At 36.1% G+C, this 14,093-nt stretch overlaps 2 protein-coding genes across 2 annotated transcripts; both read right to left on the bottom strand.

The window, feature by feature from the left end:
• Positions 1-3,292: 3,292 nt before the first annotated feature.
• On the bottom strand, positions 3,293-7,851 carry LOTGIDRAFT_230032 (hypothetical protein). Its single transcript, XM_009046239.1, has 10 exons — positions 7,508-7,851; positions 7,158-7,222; positions 6,826-6,933; positions 6,399-6,501; positions 6,151-6,262; positions 5,759-5,870; positions 5,473-5,592; positions 5,034-5,120; positions 4,634-4,772; positions 3,293-3,901 (listed from the first exon to the last, which is right to left on the bottom strand). The coding sequence occupies exons 1-10, from the start codon at positions 7,761-7,763 to the stop codon at positions 3,744-3,746; spliced, it is 1,260 nt and encodes a 419-aa protein (XP_009044487.1). The 5' UTR covers positions 7,764-7,851; the 3' UTR covers positions 3,293-3,743.
• A 724-nt stretch (positions 7,852-8,575) lies between these two features.
• Positions 8,576-13,824, bottom strand: LOTGIDRAFT_230033 (hypothetical protein). The gene is made up of 8 exons (XM_009046240.1): positions 13,723-13,824; positions 12,717-12,910; positions 11,146-12,018; positions 10,743-10,957; positions 10,303-10,391; positions 9,775-9,895; positions 9,330-9,455; positions 8,576-9,043 (listed from the first exon to the last, which is right to left on the bottom strand). Exons 3-8 carry the CDS (start codon positions 11,991-11,993, stop codon positions 8,925-8,927), a joined length of 1,518 nt encoding a protein of 505 aa, XP_009044488.1. The 5' UTR covers positions 11,994-12,018; positions 12,717-12,910; positions 13,723-13,824; the 3' UTR covers positions 8,576-8,924.
• Positions 13,825-14,093: the final 269 nt, after the last annotated feature.

Raw genomic sequence — 14,093 nt, forward strand, 5'->3', positions numbered from 1 at the left:
TCACTTGATCAGCTAATCCCACCAAAATACAAACTTATTAAGGCAAAGACTTACTATTGACTATGTATTTTGTCAGGATTGGTTGTTCAGAAATTTTTTGTAAACAGGGTCCATTCATTTTTTTGTCATCATCGAAAATATTTTAAGTTTAGTTGAGCTCTAAACTGCCATACTCATTCAGAAATTTATGTATTTAGGTCACAGAATATGCAAATTTATGCAAATGACTGGTTCACCAAAACTTAACTAAGATGGAATTTGTGAATAAATGATTGATCTATGACTAAAACGAATTTTGATTTCTGAGCCAAATAAATTTGCAAATCGGAATTTCATCTTCGTTAAATTTTTGTGGAAGGCCCAGATCTACACGCGTCGAAGAAAAAGCAATACTCATTTCATTGGATCAAAATTTTAATGTTTTTGCAAATTTTTTTAGGTGTACTTATTAGATTTTATGCAAATTTTTAAAAATTGTCAAAAAGTAATTTTATTTTTGATTGAAATTTCAAAAATTTTAAAATTTGATTTGTCCCTGTCCAAAATCTGTAAAATTTAATTTTGAGTTTTTACTTCATTTTGTAATATAATGACATTTGTATTTTTATACATGCAGATTAATTCTATATTTCATGCCATATTTGGTCATTTTTTCCTTATTTAGTCATGTTGAATTTTTTCATAACCTTATAAGGTCTTAAAGACCAAATTTGGTAATATATGCCATATAAGGAACATTTGATCTCATATGGTCATTCATGCATATTCATTTATGTTAATTAAGATCATACTGCCCATTGATTGGTCACAATTTACTTTTAAAGGTTCATCAATATTCATCAATTCATACCATATTTGTAATTTTTAGTTTGTTTTTCTGTGTTTTACTATGTTTTGTGCTATTTTTTGTAAATTTGAAACCTAAAGTGTACTTAAAATGTAAACTGCTGGCCTAAATACTGATTTTGAAAAACTTTGTGCCTAAAATGAAATTTATAGGCGTACTGAACTAAAACTACAAGACTTTAGGCGTTATAAAAATGCATTTCTAAATTTAAGGACTGCTAGAAAAATGTAGAAATGAATTTCGATGCCTTTCGAAGGCATTTGCAAAACTTGTAAAATTCCTTAAATATGTTAAATTTTCAGAAAATTAAATGTCAATGCATTAAAAAAAAAATAACTTTAAAAATTAAATTAAATTTACTCATGGTCAAAAAAAAAAATAATTGTCGAATTTTGTGATACAATTTCAGCAGGAATAACATTTCGTAAAAAAAATTGCCAGCCAATGAAAATTCAACGATGAACGCAACCCACCGAAATCGCATTTGTTAACAATTGTAAATAAAGCTGCCATAACAATTTAAAAATGTCTCGATGAATTCGTTAGTTATGTTTTAATTATTTAGTCTAATTAGTCGCTGATATATATTTATTGCTTCATGATTATAATCTTAGTTTCACTCAGTTCATTAAGCTAACGAACTTTAATGCACAATTTTGATTAGGTTTTTTTCTGAACTCTCCACCAATTTGTGTTAATTGTAGAGTGAAATAAACTAATAAAATTTTTTGTACAATTATTCCAAATTATTTTCAATTTTCCAGAATTATCAAATTTATCCCTTTTGTAAATGTTTAGGTAAAATATTATTAGCTTTCCAAACAAAAAAAAGATATTTAGAAATTAAGCTATTTAAAATTGTACATCAAGGTTTTCTATTGTTTTAAACCTTCTCTCTAAAATGGCATATGGTGCTTCAACAAGATCACCAATTTTGTACGCAACTTTTTGTTTTGTGTTTTGTTTTTTTTTATTCGTTTCAATTTTGATCCAAGATCTCTTTAAAAAGGTTTTAGGGAACTTTCCAATATTCATAATCATCTAGTTTCTATCTCATAGCGCACAATTACATCTATCTATGCATGGAGTCCAAGCATAAGCAATAAATGAAAGTGCTTTTTATGACTTCAAACCCTTAAAGTTCCCTCCCTAGAATGGTCATTCCAAATTTGAGAAAGAAAAATATCAAAATAGTTAAAATATTTTTTTGAAAAAATCAAATTATTTATGTTACGTTTCTGATTGATACTTTGTAATTTTTTTTGCCTAATTTCGTAAGAAATAGGTTATATTAAATATAGAAATATACTTTAAGATTTTTGAAAAATGGCGTTTTTTCTCAAAGTGAAAGAGAAATGATAAATTTAAAATTTAAATGATTAAGAAATTAATTTTGTGAATATGCGATAAATGTGCATATTTAATTTGCTGCGAAACTATAATTTGCTGCGAAACTGAATTTTGTTGCGAAGAACGCATCTCTAGTCCTTCCTAATTTAACGTTACTTTTTCCATGTCAAAATTTTTCAATGTAAATAAAATCGAAATGTACATACATGTTTCATTTTTTCTTATAAACCTAAAAATGCATTTATTTTTATAGAATGTGTATAGACTTAAAGTGCATGTTTTTCTAAATTGTCTAATATTGAAAATTAAAATTTAATTAGATTCTGTCATATCAAGGATAAAGTTAAAATATTTAGGAAATAAAATGTAATATTGTAGAAGTCACAAATTTGAAATCTTCTGTAAAATTATTTTTGTTTTTGATATTTTGTTTTGAAAATGTAAATTTTGTCAACCATTGTAAAAGACATTGATAGGTGATATTAAAATAAGAGTTATTTTGTATGAAAATGTTTGTAAGACAATGTTTTTCTACTATCATATTATATATTACTATTATAAAATACATTAAAACATGTACAGACACTAATATGACTAGTTATTTGATTTTCACTTTATTTTGAAATAATGTTTGGCTTGAAAACCAACCTTGCTTAATGTGCAACCTTTGTGGGCAAAACTTCAACCTTTGTGGACCTTTTTGGGCTAAACTTCAACCTTTGTGGACTAAACTTCAACCTATGTGGCCTACACCAATCTTTGTGGGCTTAATGTAGATAATTCCAACTTTTGTGGGCAAAGCTCCAACCTTTATTGGCTAAATGTGGGCTAAATTTCGACTTTTGTGGGCTGAACTCCAACCTTTGGGGCCCACACCAACCTTTATTGGCTAAGTGTGGGCTAAACTGCAACCTTTGTAGGTTGAGCACCACTGTCTGTGTGTTATAGATGGTATGGCACAAAGAACTTGGGTTTTTTGTAGATGCTGTTTAGCTCATCAAAATTGCTTAAGAAATGAGAATGCCTGGGTAATGCCTTTTGCTTTTCTGATAATGATGTAAAGCTGGTTTCATAAAATTTAAGGGAAAACAAGGTAAGTGTAAAATTGCACTTTAATCAAAGACTAATCTTTCAAGAATTAATTGTGGTAAATATACTAATATATTATAAAGAGTTATTTCCCCTCTATTTAAGAAACTGAGTTGAGAAATGTTCAATATAAAATCAATTCAGCATGTCACAGAGCACATGATTGGTTGAAATGTTTCTTTAACTGTGAACTTCTTATTCATAAGAATTTTAACAGATTAAACCCACTGGAACACGATCTCAAGAAAATAGTCAGAATCAAGATTGTTGGGCCACTTGCAAGTGATACCACATGTGATTGGCAGAATCAATTTCTTAAATGTGAACTCATGGTTTACAAGATATAAACAGATTCAAATGTACTGAATATCTGTCTAACAATTTACAATACAAATAGTGAAACAAAATTTTCAACCAATCAGAGTTGTCACATTGCAACTGTGACTTTATCATCCAATCATCTGGAAGATCGTAAATCTTTAAGTGGATTCAGTGAAGGTTTAGAGTTTTTCTCGGCATGGTATATACGGGAGATCTGCATCAGTAACGGACCAGTTTCAGGGTCTGACAACCATTGACTAGCGGCTATTGGATTCTCTAACATCTGTAGAAAGGCTGAAAAAAAAATTGAAATGGAGTTTGACATCCAACTGTTCTATACCTTATTGGGGATTATTTCAAATTGTCACGTTTTAAAGATGTCTTCGTGTGTGCTTGTTGATTGAAATTTGTAGGAGTAAGTTAAGTTTTTTATGCCGCCTTCAAGACTTGTAGATGATATTAGAAATAACCAATAAAAATAACCAAAGATGCTACCAAGTGATGACATATTCCCTTTGCAGTTCAGGGTATTATGACATTTTTTTTTGTATAAGGCAGATACTAACCTAGTAGACATCTTGGATTATTGAGTCCTAGTTGAACTGTAGGATTAGCTATAATGGCCTGGTATATTGGACTACTAGTATCCAGTCTCTTTCCCCACCCCCTACAGATACTAACCTAGTAGACATCTTGGATTATTGAGTCCTAGTTGAACTGTAGGATTAGCTATAATGGCCTGGTATATTGGACTACTAGTATCCAGTCTCTTTCCCCACCCCCTACAGATACTAACCTAGTAGACATCTTGGATTATTGAGTCCTAGTTGAACGGTAGGATTAGCTATAATGGCCTGGTATATTGGACTACTAGTATCCAGTCTCTTTCCCCACCCCCTACAGATACTAACCTAGTAGACATCTTGGATTATTGAGTCCTAGTTGAACGGTAGGATTAGCTATAATGGCCTGGTATATTGGACTACTAGTATCCAGTCTCTTTCCCCACCCCCTACAGATACTAACCTAGTAGACATCTTGGATTATTGAGTCCTAGTTGAACGGTAGGATTAGCTATAATGGCCTGGTATATTGGACTACTAGTATCCAGTCCCTCGTCTAGATTCTCCGGCTTTGTCTTTCGATCACCTAGCAACCATTCACACTGGAAAGAGAAATTCATTTTGAGATTTTTGCAAATGCCAAGCAAATTAACATCTCCATAAACAGGCGTGTGCCTGTCTGTTGGTCCCCTGAAATATTGACCCCTGTAATATCTCATATCGAAAATACTACAGAATCTACAGTTTTTATCTGATTTGATTATTTGGTATGTAAAATCTAAACCGAGAATCAATTTCCTAACACCTGTAATATAAAAGTTTGAGTGGATAAAAACTTGAGCAAAAAAATCCAGAAAACTTACGGCAGCATCTTGGTCGTTCCTGGCAATTCTCAGAGCATCAGTCGATTCCTGTTCTTCAAAACCCATTTCAAGTAACTTCTGTAATGCCTGAAAAATTTAGCATGCATATAATTCAGGGAGGATCAATACCACGAGGTTTGGCCAATGACCAGCTGGTAGACATGATCCTTGAGAACCTAAGTTGTTATCCTTGTAAATTCATTGTCAAAGGGTTTGGCAAAATACAAGCTGGTAGACAAGACTCTAGCTAGCCTAAGTTGTTCTTACAACATCAATGCCAAGATGTTTGGTCAAGGGCCAGCTGGTAGAGAAGATCCTTATGAACCTTTATTGCTATGTTTGTAAAATCATTACCAAGAGCTTTGGCCAGGCACTAGCTGGTAGAAAGGATCCAAGTGAACTCTCAAAAAGGTTTGATAAAGTTTATCATAAAACTTACTCTAGCATTTGGTCTAAACTCTCGTTTTCTGAAAGCTCGTATAGAGTGACGAATATTAGAAACTTTAGGACTGGTATCAGACGTACTCGGAACACTAGTGCCACCTACAGCTCCCTCTACCTGTAATAAATACAAGGGGAGATTATTCAAGATATGGTACAGGTTCTGATCGTGCATTTTGAACAGCCCCACTGAGCCATTTTGGTTCTTTCTTTCTCGATAAGTTAGTGGGAAACAGAAAGACAAGGGATATAGGTTTACAATTACCAATAAACCCTGGCCATACCTCTTCAGTAGTATCCGCAACTGGTGGAGTTGCCTCCCCTTCTAGAGCCTCGTCAATATCAGGATCATCCTGATGTTGTAACAACCAATCCATGGCCGACATCACAGACATTCTAAAAAATACAATATCATTTGAAAATTTAACAATTCCTTGTGGACATTCACCTCTACCACATCCATTTTGTAGGCTTTGACATATGACTTGGAAGTGAGTTAGACACTTTCCGGCTAACCTGAAGGTCCAAGGAACAGTATGAAATGAATACAGAATAGGCTAAGGCTACTGTGCTGGTAAAATTCCCACCACTGCACACTGCATGACGTTGGATGTAAAACTTCATCTCATTATGATTTATGACTTTTGACATAAGAAAGATGAAAACTTCAACTTACTTATTGAGTATCAAAGCTTTTTTTGCCCGAGCTTCAGTAAAGCCCATATCAGTCAGTTGTCTTTGAAGAGAGGCATCAACTTTTGGTGTTTTAGTTGGCTCATTTAGAATTTCTGAAACAAAATTGAAATTTAACAGGGCTCGCTTAATTAATCTTTCCTCAAGAAATAAATGACATTCCCCACTCCGAAATGTAAATAAAAACCAGATTCTCTCCCATCTAGAACAATATAGAAAACATCGTCTTACCCTCAGCCTGTTTAAAGACTTTACTAGCCTCGGGATTCAAACATAAAATTCTCTGAGACGCGTCAATTAATGATATTAATATCCTTCTTAATTCTGTTTGAAACTGAAAATTAAAAAAGACATTCATTTCAAAATTTCATCATTCTAAAGTACTTTGTTTCTTGTTTATCAAAAATATTCTCATTAGAAATAACAGAGTTATAGAAGCAAGCAAGAGAAGGAAAAAAGGGAAAATAAGCAATGTTTATTTGCCAGAAGTTTAACCACATGAACTGGAGTGAAAGGTATTTTTCCAAATTGACAGCTCCAGGCTAAAAATGTATTGTAAGTGTGTGTAACTTTACATTGAGAAGCACAAAACTTGTGAGATTTTTTTTGAAACAGAAACCAGTATTGCATATAGCTGTACATTTATTTCTATACTTACATCTACGTTGGTATTACTATCATCAGACTGAGGTTCTACTGTAGACTTGGTTAACATGGCAGTTAAACGTTTTATAGTCTCCATATCCGGACTCTTTCTTTCTTCATTCTAAAAACAAATCATGTTCGAAATTATCCAGATATTCTTTCTCAACCTGGCTGAATAATTCTGCTTCGAAGTGAATCTTTTTTGCTGTCCTGGTAAAAATTTCCCTCATTGCACAGGACAGGACATGACATTGTTGGTTTTTATACCAAATTATTTGCAGAACAATAAAATGCAAAACTTCTATTTATATTTTTAAAGTTAGATCTGACTATTTCTTGACTTACATTCTGTTTATCAGGATTTTCATATGGTGAAGGTTGAAGTCTTTTCTTTAGAACTAAAATTTCATCTGAAATGCAAATAAGTCAGCTTACATATTCAATTGGTAAAATGAGGATGAGAACAAAACAACGAAAAATTGAGAACCCCTGATATGACATAGAGAAAACATCTTGTTGTCTAGATGGGACAATAAACTAATTGTTGCCGCTTGTGTTATGCCAATTGGAGCACCTTAATGCTGCTGTCCTCGCGTTATTTTTTGCTGTATGACGTAGACAGTCTCCTTGGCCCCATTCTTGCTTGTCAAGTGTCATCATGCAGAAAAGGATGCCAACAAAAACAGAATAATTACCATTGTCTTTGACCCCTTCAGCACCAAGCGAAGCTCCTTCAGCTAAAACCTTGCCAGTTCTGGCTAGGACTAACTTATGATACAGAGAGAGCTTCATACTTTCTGATGGATTGTGAAAACGATCCAGACATTTCACTTTTGCTTTATCAACTGTCAAGTCAGGGTGGAGGTCTAAAATCAGATCGATGCCGGCCATATTTGTGAATCGCACCCTCATGTTGGAAGGAGGGAATAAACAGGAATCTGTTACAACCATTTAGGCTTCGAAATCTTCCCTCGAAATCAAATAATTCACTGAAATTTTCGAAAAAGTTGAATTAGATTTACTGTTGTTGATAATTTTGGGAAGATAACTCTTGTTGTCTTCCGGTTACTCAAGGGACATTACTCAGTATCCAGTTTTCTAGAAGTGGGCGTGTCTTTAATCCGAAATACTCCTCCCTTACAAAACATACATTCGACGACCATATTTTGAGTTTATATGATTTTTTGGCAGACAAATGGGGGTTATTTTATTTCTTATTGACGCCAATGGACGATGAGTCACATCATAGGCAACGGTATAGAGGTATTGCCCTTTTTCATTGTGGGGAAGGTATATATCCATAGTTGGCATTATATTGCACCCCTCCCCTCTCCCACAACCCCAACCCTTTTTGAGTTCATCTTTACGGATGAGTTTTATGGGTTTACATCGTCTAAAACTATTACATTGGACTGTGTTCCTTTTACTAGGTAAACCTCGTATTAGGACTGAGGTAATACATATGGTTTGTTTTGTAATTATGACCATGAATGAATATACAATTGGGGATTATGCTATTATCTGCGTGTGACAATGCCTTCGTAAATAGTTTAATATTGCGGTGCAGTTACAAATGCTCCAAGTTTCAGGGTTTTTATACCCAATGCGACCCGCTGTACAAACAAACCAACAGGCTTTGATATGTCTTTGGAGTAGTGTGTAAGCAGAATTATAAGGCTGAAATCCAGTTCCAATTGGAGCTTGTTAGGTAAGCCCCATTCCCGCTACTTCTCTGAGACCATGAATCGACAAAAAATAAATTTGTATACTATCATTTTATTTACATACAAATATCACATTAATAGCGTTCACAACATAATATTTATTTTCAAGTTATATATAATATCATATTCAAATTCTGAAATATCGTAAGATAAGTCGTTTCCGCTTTCAGTTTTGTTTCTATAGTTTTAAAGGTGATATCCGTCCGTCCAAAAAGGGTCTTAAAAGTTCTTTCATTGCTCCAAAATATTTCAAGGGTGGATAACGAAACTTCGGCGAAACCACGGTCATGCCTATTGTCTTCCTTTGAGCTCGTATCGGATGAACTTAAACGTAATCCGAAAACTGTTCCCGACACGGAAGGGAGGGTAGGCTGTGCACTGTTTCAAATTAAAGATAAGAAAATGGTCCCAGACTATGAGATTTGTCTCGTCTGCAACCAGAGATTGTATGTGATCTGTGTAAACTCGTGCCCCGGGGAGAGTACGATCCTGGCCCCGGTGTCGGCTCTGAAATTAGAAAAAGATATTTATTATAGAGATTCAAAAAAGGTTTGTCTTTGAGTGCAGTTTACGTGGGGATTATTACGGCGTCTATTGGAGCCATCGACAATAACATCGATCGAAATATTCCTCATTGAACACATCATGGGCTTGACAATAGGCTTTTTAACGAATAATTATTTCCCTTGGCTCGAAATGAGTTATCTGTACTTGGAATATAGTTGTTTCACATGTTCAGATCAATAGGATGTAAAACTCCACTTTACTTGAGGTCACCCCAATGATTACCCACCTGTGTTGCCCCAGAGTACCGTGCCCTCTCGTCTAAACTGGTGAGTAAACGCTGGCTGTCTAGGATGGGTCAGTCTATCGGCTGTCTGTCTGTCGTAGTCTATCGGCGATGGCATATTTTCCACCCCTAAAAAAATAATAGTAGTTACGGGTAGGCAAGCACCTACAGGCCATTTTTTGATCATTGATAGTTGTCCCTTTTCAGAAATTTACGTGCGTGGTACACTTCAAGGCAGTTGATCGTAGTCCGAGATACCACAACCTTGTAGATGGAGTCGGAGTTTCTCGCACTAGCCTCATAAAAACATCTTAATACTATGCATAACGAAATGACGGTTACTAGAATCTCATTGGTTATTACAATGACGTCAATCAAAGCAACCAATCAATGCTGAGAGGTTACTGACAACGGCCCTGAAGTTCAAGTTTATATTCGAATATCATACCTATTCGGTAAGAAGACGAAGTATTCTTTCGGACTCCAATACTGTAAGAAGGAGCCTCATGTACTGTTGGTTGTTTTTGACCCAGTAGGGGAGGTTGGGGGTAATGCGCCGGAGAGGGCCACTGAAATAATAAAGCATACAAATGTGGCAATTTTAAAGATAATTTTGGCGGATGTGCAAAGTCTTCTCAATACCGAGAGAGAGGCCAATGGTCAATGTTCATCAATATTCGAAGATTTGCTTGCCTTTCACTACGATTCGAACCCATGACACCTAATCGTCTATTGAATTCCCTAAACTATTCTTCACTTCCGGTTTTTTGTCCAATGAGCAAGCTTTAATTTGTTGATACTCCTCTAGTCATAAGATTATAACCCCATTCCCAACACTGTCCTGATGAGAATTTTAAATCCGAAACATGTGCAAGAGATGTGCTATAAGCAATATATCCAAACTAGCTGCCCTGATAAGGATTGTGGGCCGTCAGCAAGAACTGAGCCCACGTTGAATATGTATTAATATTGTTACCTCGACATCTGCATTAAAATCAACTTTATATTGCCAAACGTGGGGGGTCTGATACCACATTTTACCCCAGGAAGTCCTCGCCCCTCCACCTGAAAAAAAACCCACATATTTATTTACTTGATATTCTTGTTCAGTCAGACGTTTGTGGTTCTTGCAATTCCTATCATCTAAGCGTTTCTAAGATCATCGCAGACCTGTTTCCTTCAGCCATCCCATGCCGTCTTAAGCTCAATCTGACTTGGATCAGAAACGTAGAACGTAGTACTCCATTCATTGTCTTTTCACTTTGTGTAAAAAATTAACCTCCCCTTTTCGAGCCGTCTTCATGGGCTGAATCAACGGAAGAAAAGTAGGACGTAAACATCAATATAATCAACCCTCCACCACCCCCACCCCACAGCCCCCACTTACTTAGAATAACTACCCCAGAGGTCACTCACTTTTCTCAATGTAACATTTCTTTCCAAAACTCCAAGATGGCGAGTTGTTCTCGTGAAGGGGTTTATTTCGTGGCGAGTAGGTGCAGGGGTTAGGTCCGTCTAAGTCGATCCTTAATGGCGGCCTGGAGTTGATGGCCTCATCCAAACTCACTACTTTGGGGGTCGGTTTCGGGGGACTGTAAAAAGTGCTCTTTCCTTCACTGTCGGCAGAGTTCCTGAAAAAATATCAAAAGGAGTCGTAAACTCGATAAGATCTTCTTAAAGTATTTGCCAACATAATTGAACAATTATGCCACCCCTCTTTCTAAGCAATATGATTATTGACAGTCGTCTAACTTCTAGAAATGATTCGAAGAAAGTACTTTATTAGTAAGAAATGAGTCGTTGATGTTGTGTTTCTTACCTAGCAGATCGAGATGCCAGTCTTATCAGTTTAGCTGGTACTCTTTTGAACTGTCGTCCCCTGTCCCAATAGGTAAATTTATTTTCATCAGTGCTGGAGGGCAGACGAACATGGGCACTGCCCTGGCTTAGTCGACTGTGCTTAGTTAAGGCATCTTCTTTTGGTACATCTCCTTCCGGTAACGTCCCGAGCTCGTGATGCCTCTGCAGCGCTTCCGTCCACTTCTGCTCTTCGTCCGTGTCGTCTTGCGTCTCCGTCAGGTACGTCTGTTTTGGAACGCCGGACTGTTTAATAAATGAGTTCTCTTTAGATCCGACTTCGTCTAATTTAGTTTTATATTGAGACACGCTGTCCAATGCTTCCGAAAACCCGTCTTCAGAGTTTGCTTTCAGAAAACTATGTTCTGGCTCTTTGGAGAAATTCTCTTGTAGTTCCATATCGCCATTTTGGATAATCTGCGCCTTCAACGCGGCTAATTCGCTGGTTGAAGAGATTTCTTTGTCCACTTTTGGAGAATGGTCTGCTGCGTTCTTACTTTCCGGGTTTTGCTCTAAAGCATTTGGTGCGTTGTCGGTAACATCCGGTGCGGAATCCTTAACCTCCGTCTTATTCATCGGAGATTCATGGGCCACTGGAGTTTTAACGTCATTAGCACCACTCGGCGTTATTTGAGGTTTGCTAATGTCCGTGCTGCTAATAGTATCTCGACCAAGACCGAAGACCATGTCAGGTCGACCGGAAATGACGCTTGAAGCTGGAGTGACGAGGAACCGGCGTTGATTATCTGTCAAACTGGGAAGAAAGGTGTTGTTACGATAGGTCACGCATGTTGTACTTCCGGTTTCCATATTTGATATCAAGCTATGAACAGATCTGGAAAAAAAAAAGAACCGGAAGTAAGATTCAACTCAGACATTTCAGAAATTTCTCAGCCAACCTCGAAAGCACTGGCAGAGACTGATCTACCCAAACTCTTCTCTTAAACTATATTTTATCATTTTGACAATAGTAGTGCTAGTAGTAAAAATCCTGTTTGGTCCCTTTAAGTAATCCCTTTAATTGGATATTTGATCGATTTGAATTCAAATTGAGAAATTATGGCAAATAGCCAAATTGGTCTCAAAATATCGTATTTATCAAGTTTATTTATATTTCTGGGACGTAGTAGGCTACGGGCGAGGACAAGTTGTGCTGACCAGTTCTAAACGCTTTAGACTTAATCCAAAAGATTTTTTGCTGTAGTCTGTCGCATAAAATTGCTTAGTTTGATTTGTAAACCTATTATACTTTGAACGCATATCTTGGTTCTCCCAAAATGTTGTAGGTCTTATAGCTTAAACGCAGAGGCTGCATAACCCATAAAAGTGTCTATTTTGCCCCGGACCTCACTTTTTAAATGACCCATTGAAGACTCAAGTTTGCCCCGGACCCAACCCAACTTTTTAAATGACCCATTGAAGGCTCAATTTTGCCCCGGACCCAATCGACCTTTTTTTAAAGACCCACAGAAGTGTCTATTTTGCCTCGGACCCAACCCTGCTTGTTTTGAAATACAGAATTAATATACTTACTTATTCAGTAAGAGACTTCATTTCCTTACAATAAACCACCAATACTCAATCACCAGTATTCAATCACGACAGTTTTAAATCCATTCATCAGCTGTCAAAACACCTTTCATCGACTTTAAACAAGTCCAATTTTATTGACGACCTGATCACATTCGTGAAGCTTTGGTTTAAAATCCTTTTAATGTACAGTACTCCTATTCAAATGAAATTTGATCCGATTTGTTCGATATACTTATAGACCACATACATATTCAAATAAACATTACTTAGGTCTAATATTTGAATCGATTTTGTCGTGTTCGAAATTTGAGCAAATTTGTTTTAAAGCCTAAACAAGAGCCTACATAGATTACAAAAAACTAAACATGTTCTAGTGTTCTTACTTCGTTTACGAATGGTCCGCTCTATTTCGAGATGTTTTATCCGTCGCTAGGAGAGTAAGGGATTATTGGATTAGCTATACTCTATAAGTGGATTAGGGCTTACAGATTAATGTATCGATAATGATTATTGGTTATTGATTTACGGCGATAACATTTCGGAGTTTTTCGACCATTTCCGTCATCAGTCGGAATTTGCTAAGAGACAGCTAAGCAGCAATGGCGTCACCCGAGTGACAGCAATGACGGTTTAATGTTGTGGTTTAACAATGACGTAAATGCTAAAATGGAACTAATTTATTTTGATTAAGTCAGGTTGCACGTGTCAGTCAAATACTTTCCATCCTTTGATTCTGTGTATTAAATAGGTTTTGTGAACTTTGTAGGTTTATAACGGACACTGATGGCGTCTATTTACACCATTCAAATTTTCAGCCAGACGTCTGTGGTTCTTGCAATTCCACTAAAACAGCGATTTAAGACTAAGCTAACGCAAAAGCCCCTAGATATTATAGCTTTTGCTATATCGACCTTACATACGTTAAAGAATTCTAAACCTTTCCCGTCAGACCCCTTCCTCCTCCTCCTGCAGCGTTATCAGGGGTTCATTAATGAAACATATTAACCTCAATTGCCTTGTGTACCATTACCAGTCTTCATTAGCCCACAAGGTGCAGAAGAGTAGGACGTAAAACTCCATTCATTTCATTTCAGTTGTGTACCATTACACTTTAAACCCACATGCTTTAACAAACATTGTCTCAGTCTTAATGAATGAAATCTCTTTACTCGTGACTGTCAATATAGTTTCTTATCAACTATCTATATAATTACAATAACCAGGGCCTCAGTATACACCGAAAATTGGAGTAAAAAGGTTTTCTCTCGTGCATATACGAGGAAACGCCCAAGCAGACAAGAACCGCCTTGTGAGTGCCGATAGCATTCTTATAAGTCCTTATATTGGAAAGTAAAATAGAGATTAGAGCACGTGGAA

This window comes from Lottia gigantea (assembly GCF_000327385.1).
Source record: "Lottia gigantea unplaced genomic scaffold LOTGIsca_10, whole genome shotgun sequence".
In the NCBI taxonomy this organism is placed as follows: domain Eukaryota; kingdom Metazoa; phylum Mollusca; class Gastropoda; family Lottiidae; genus Lottia; species Lottia gigantea.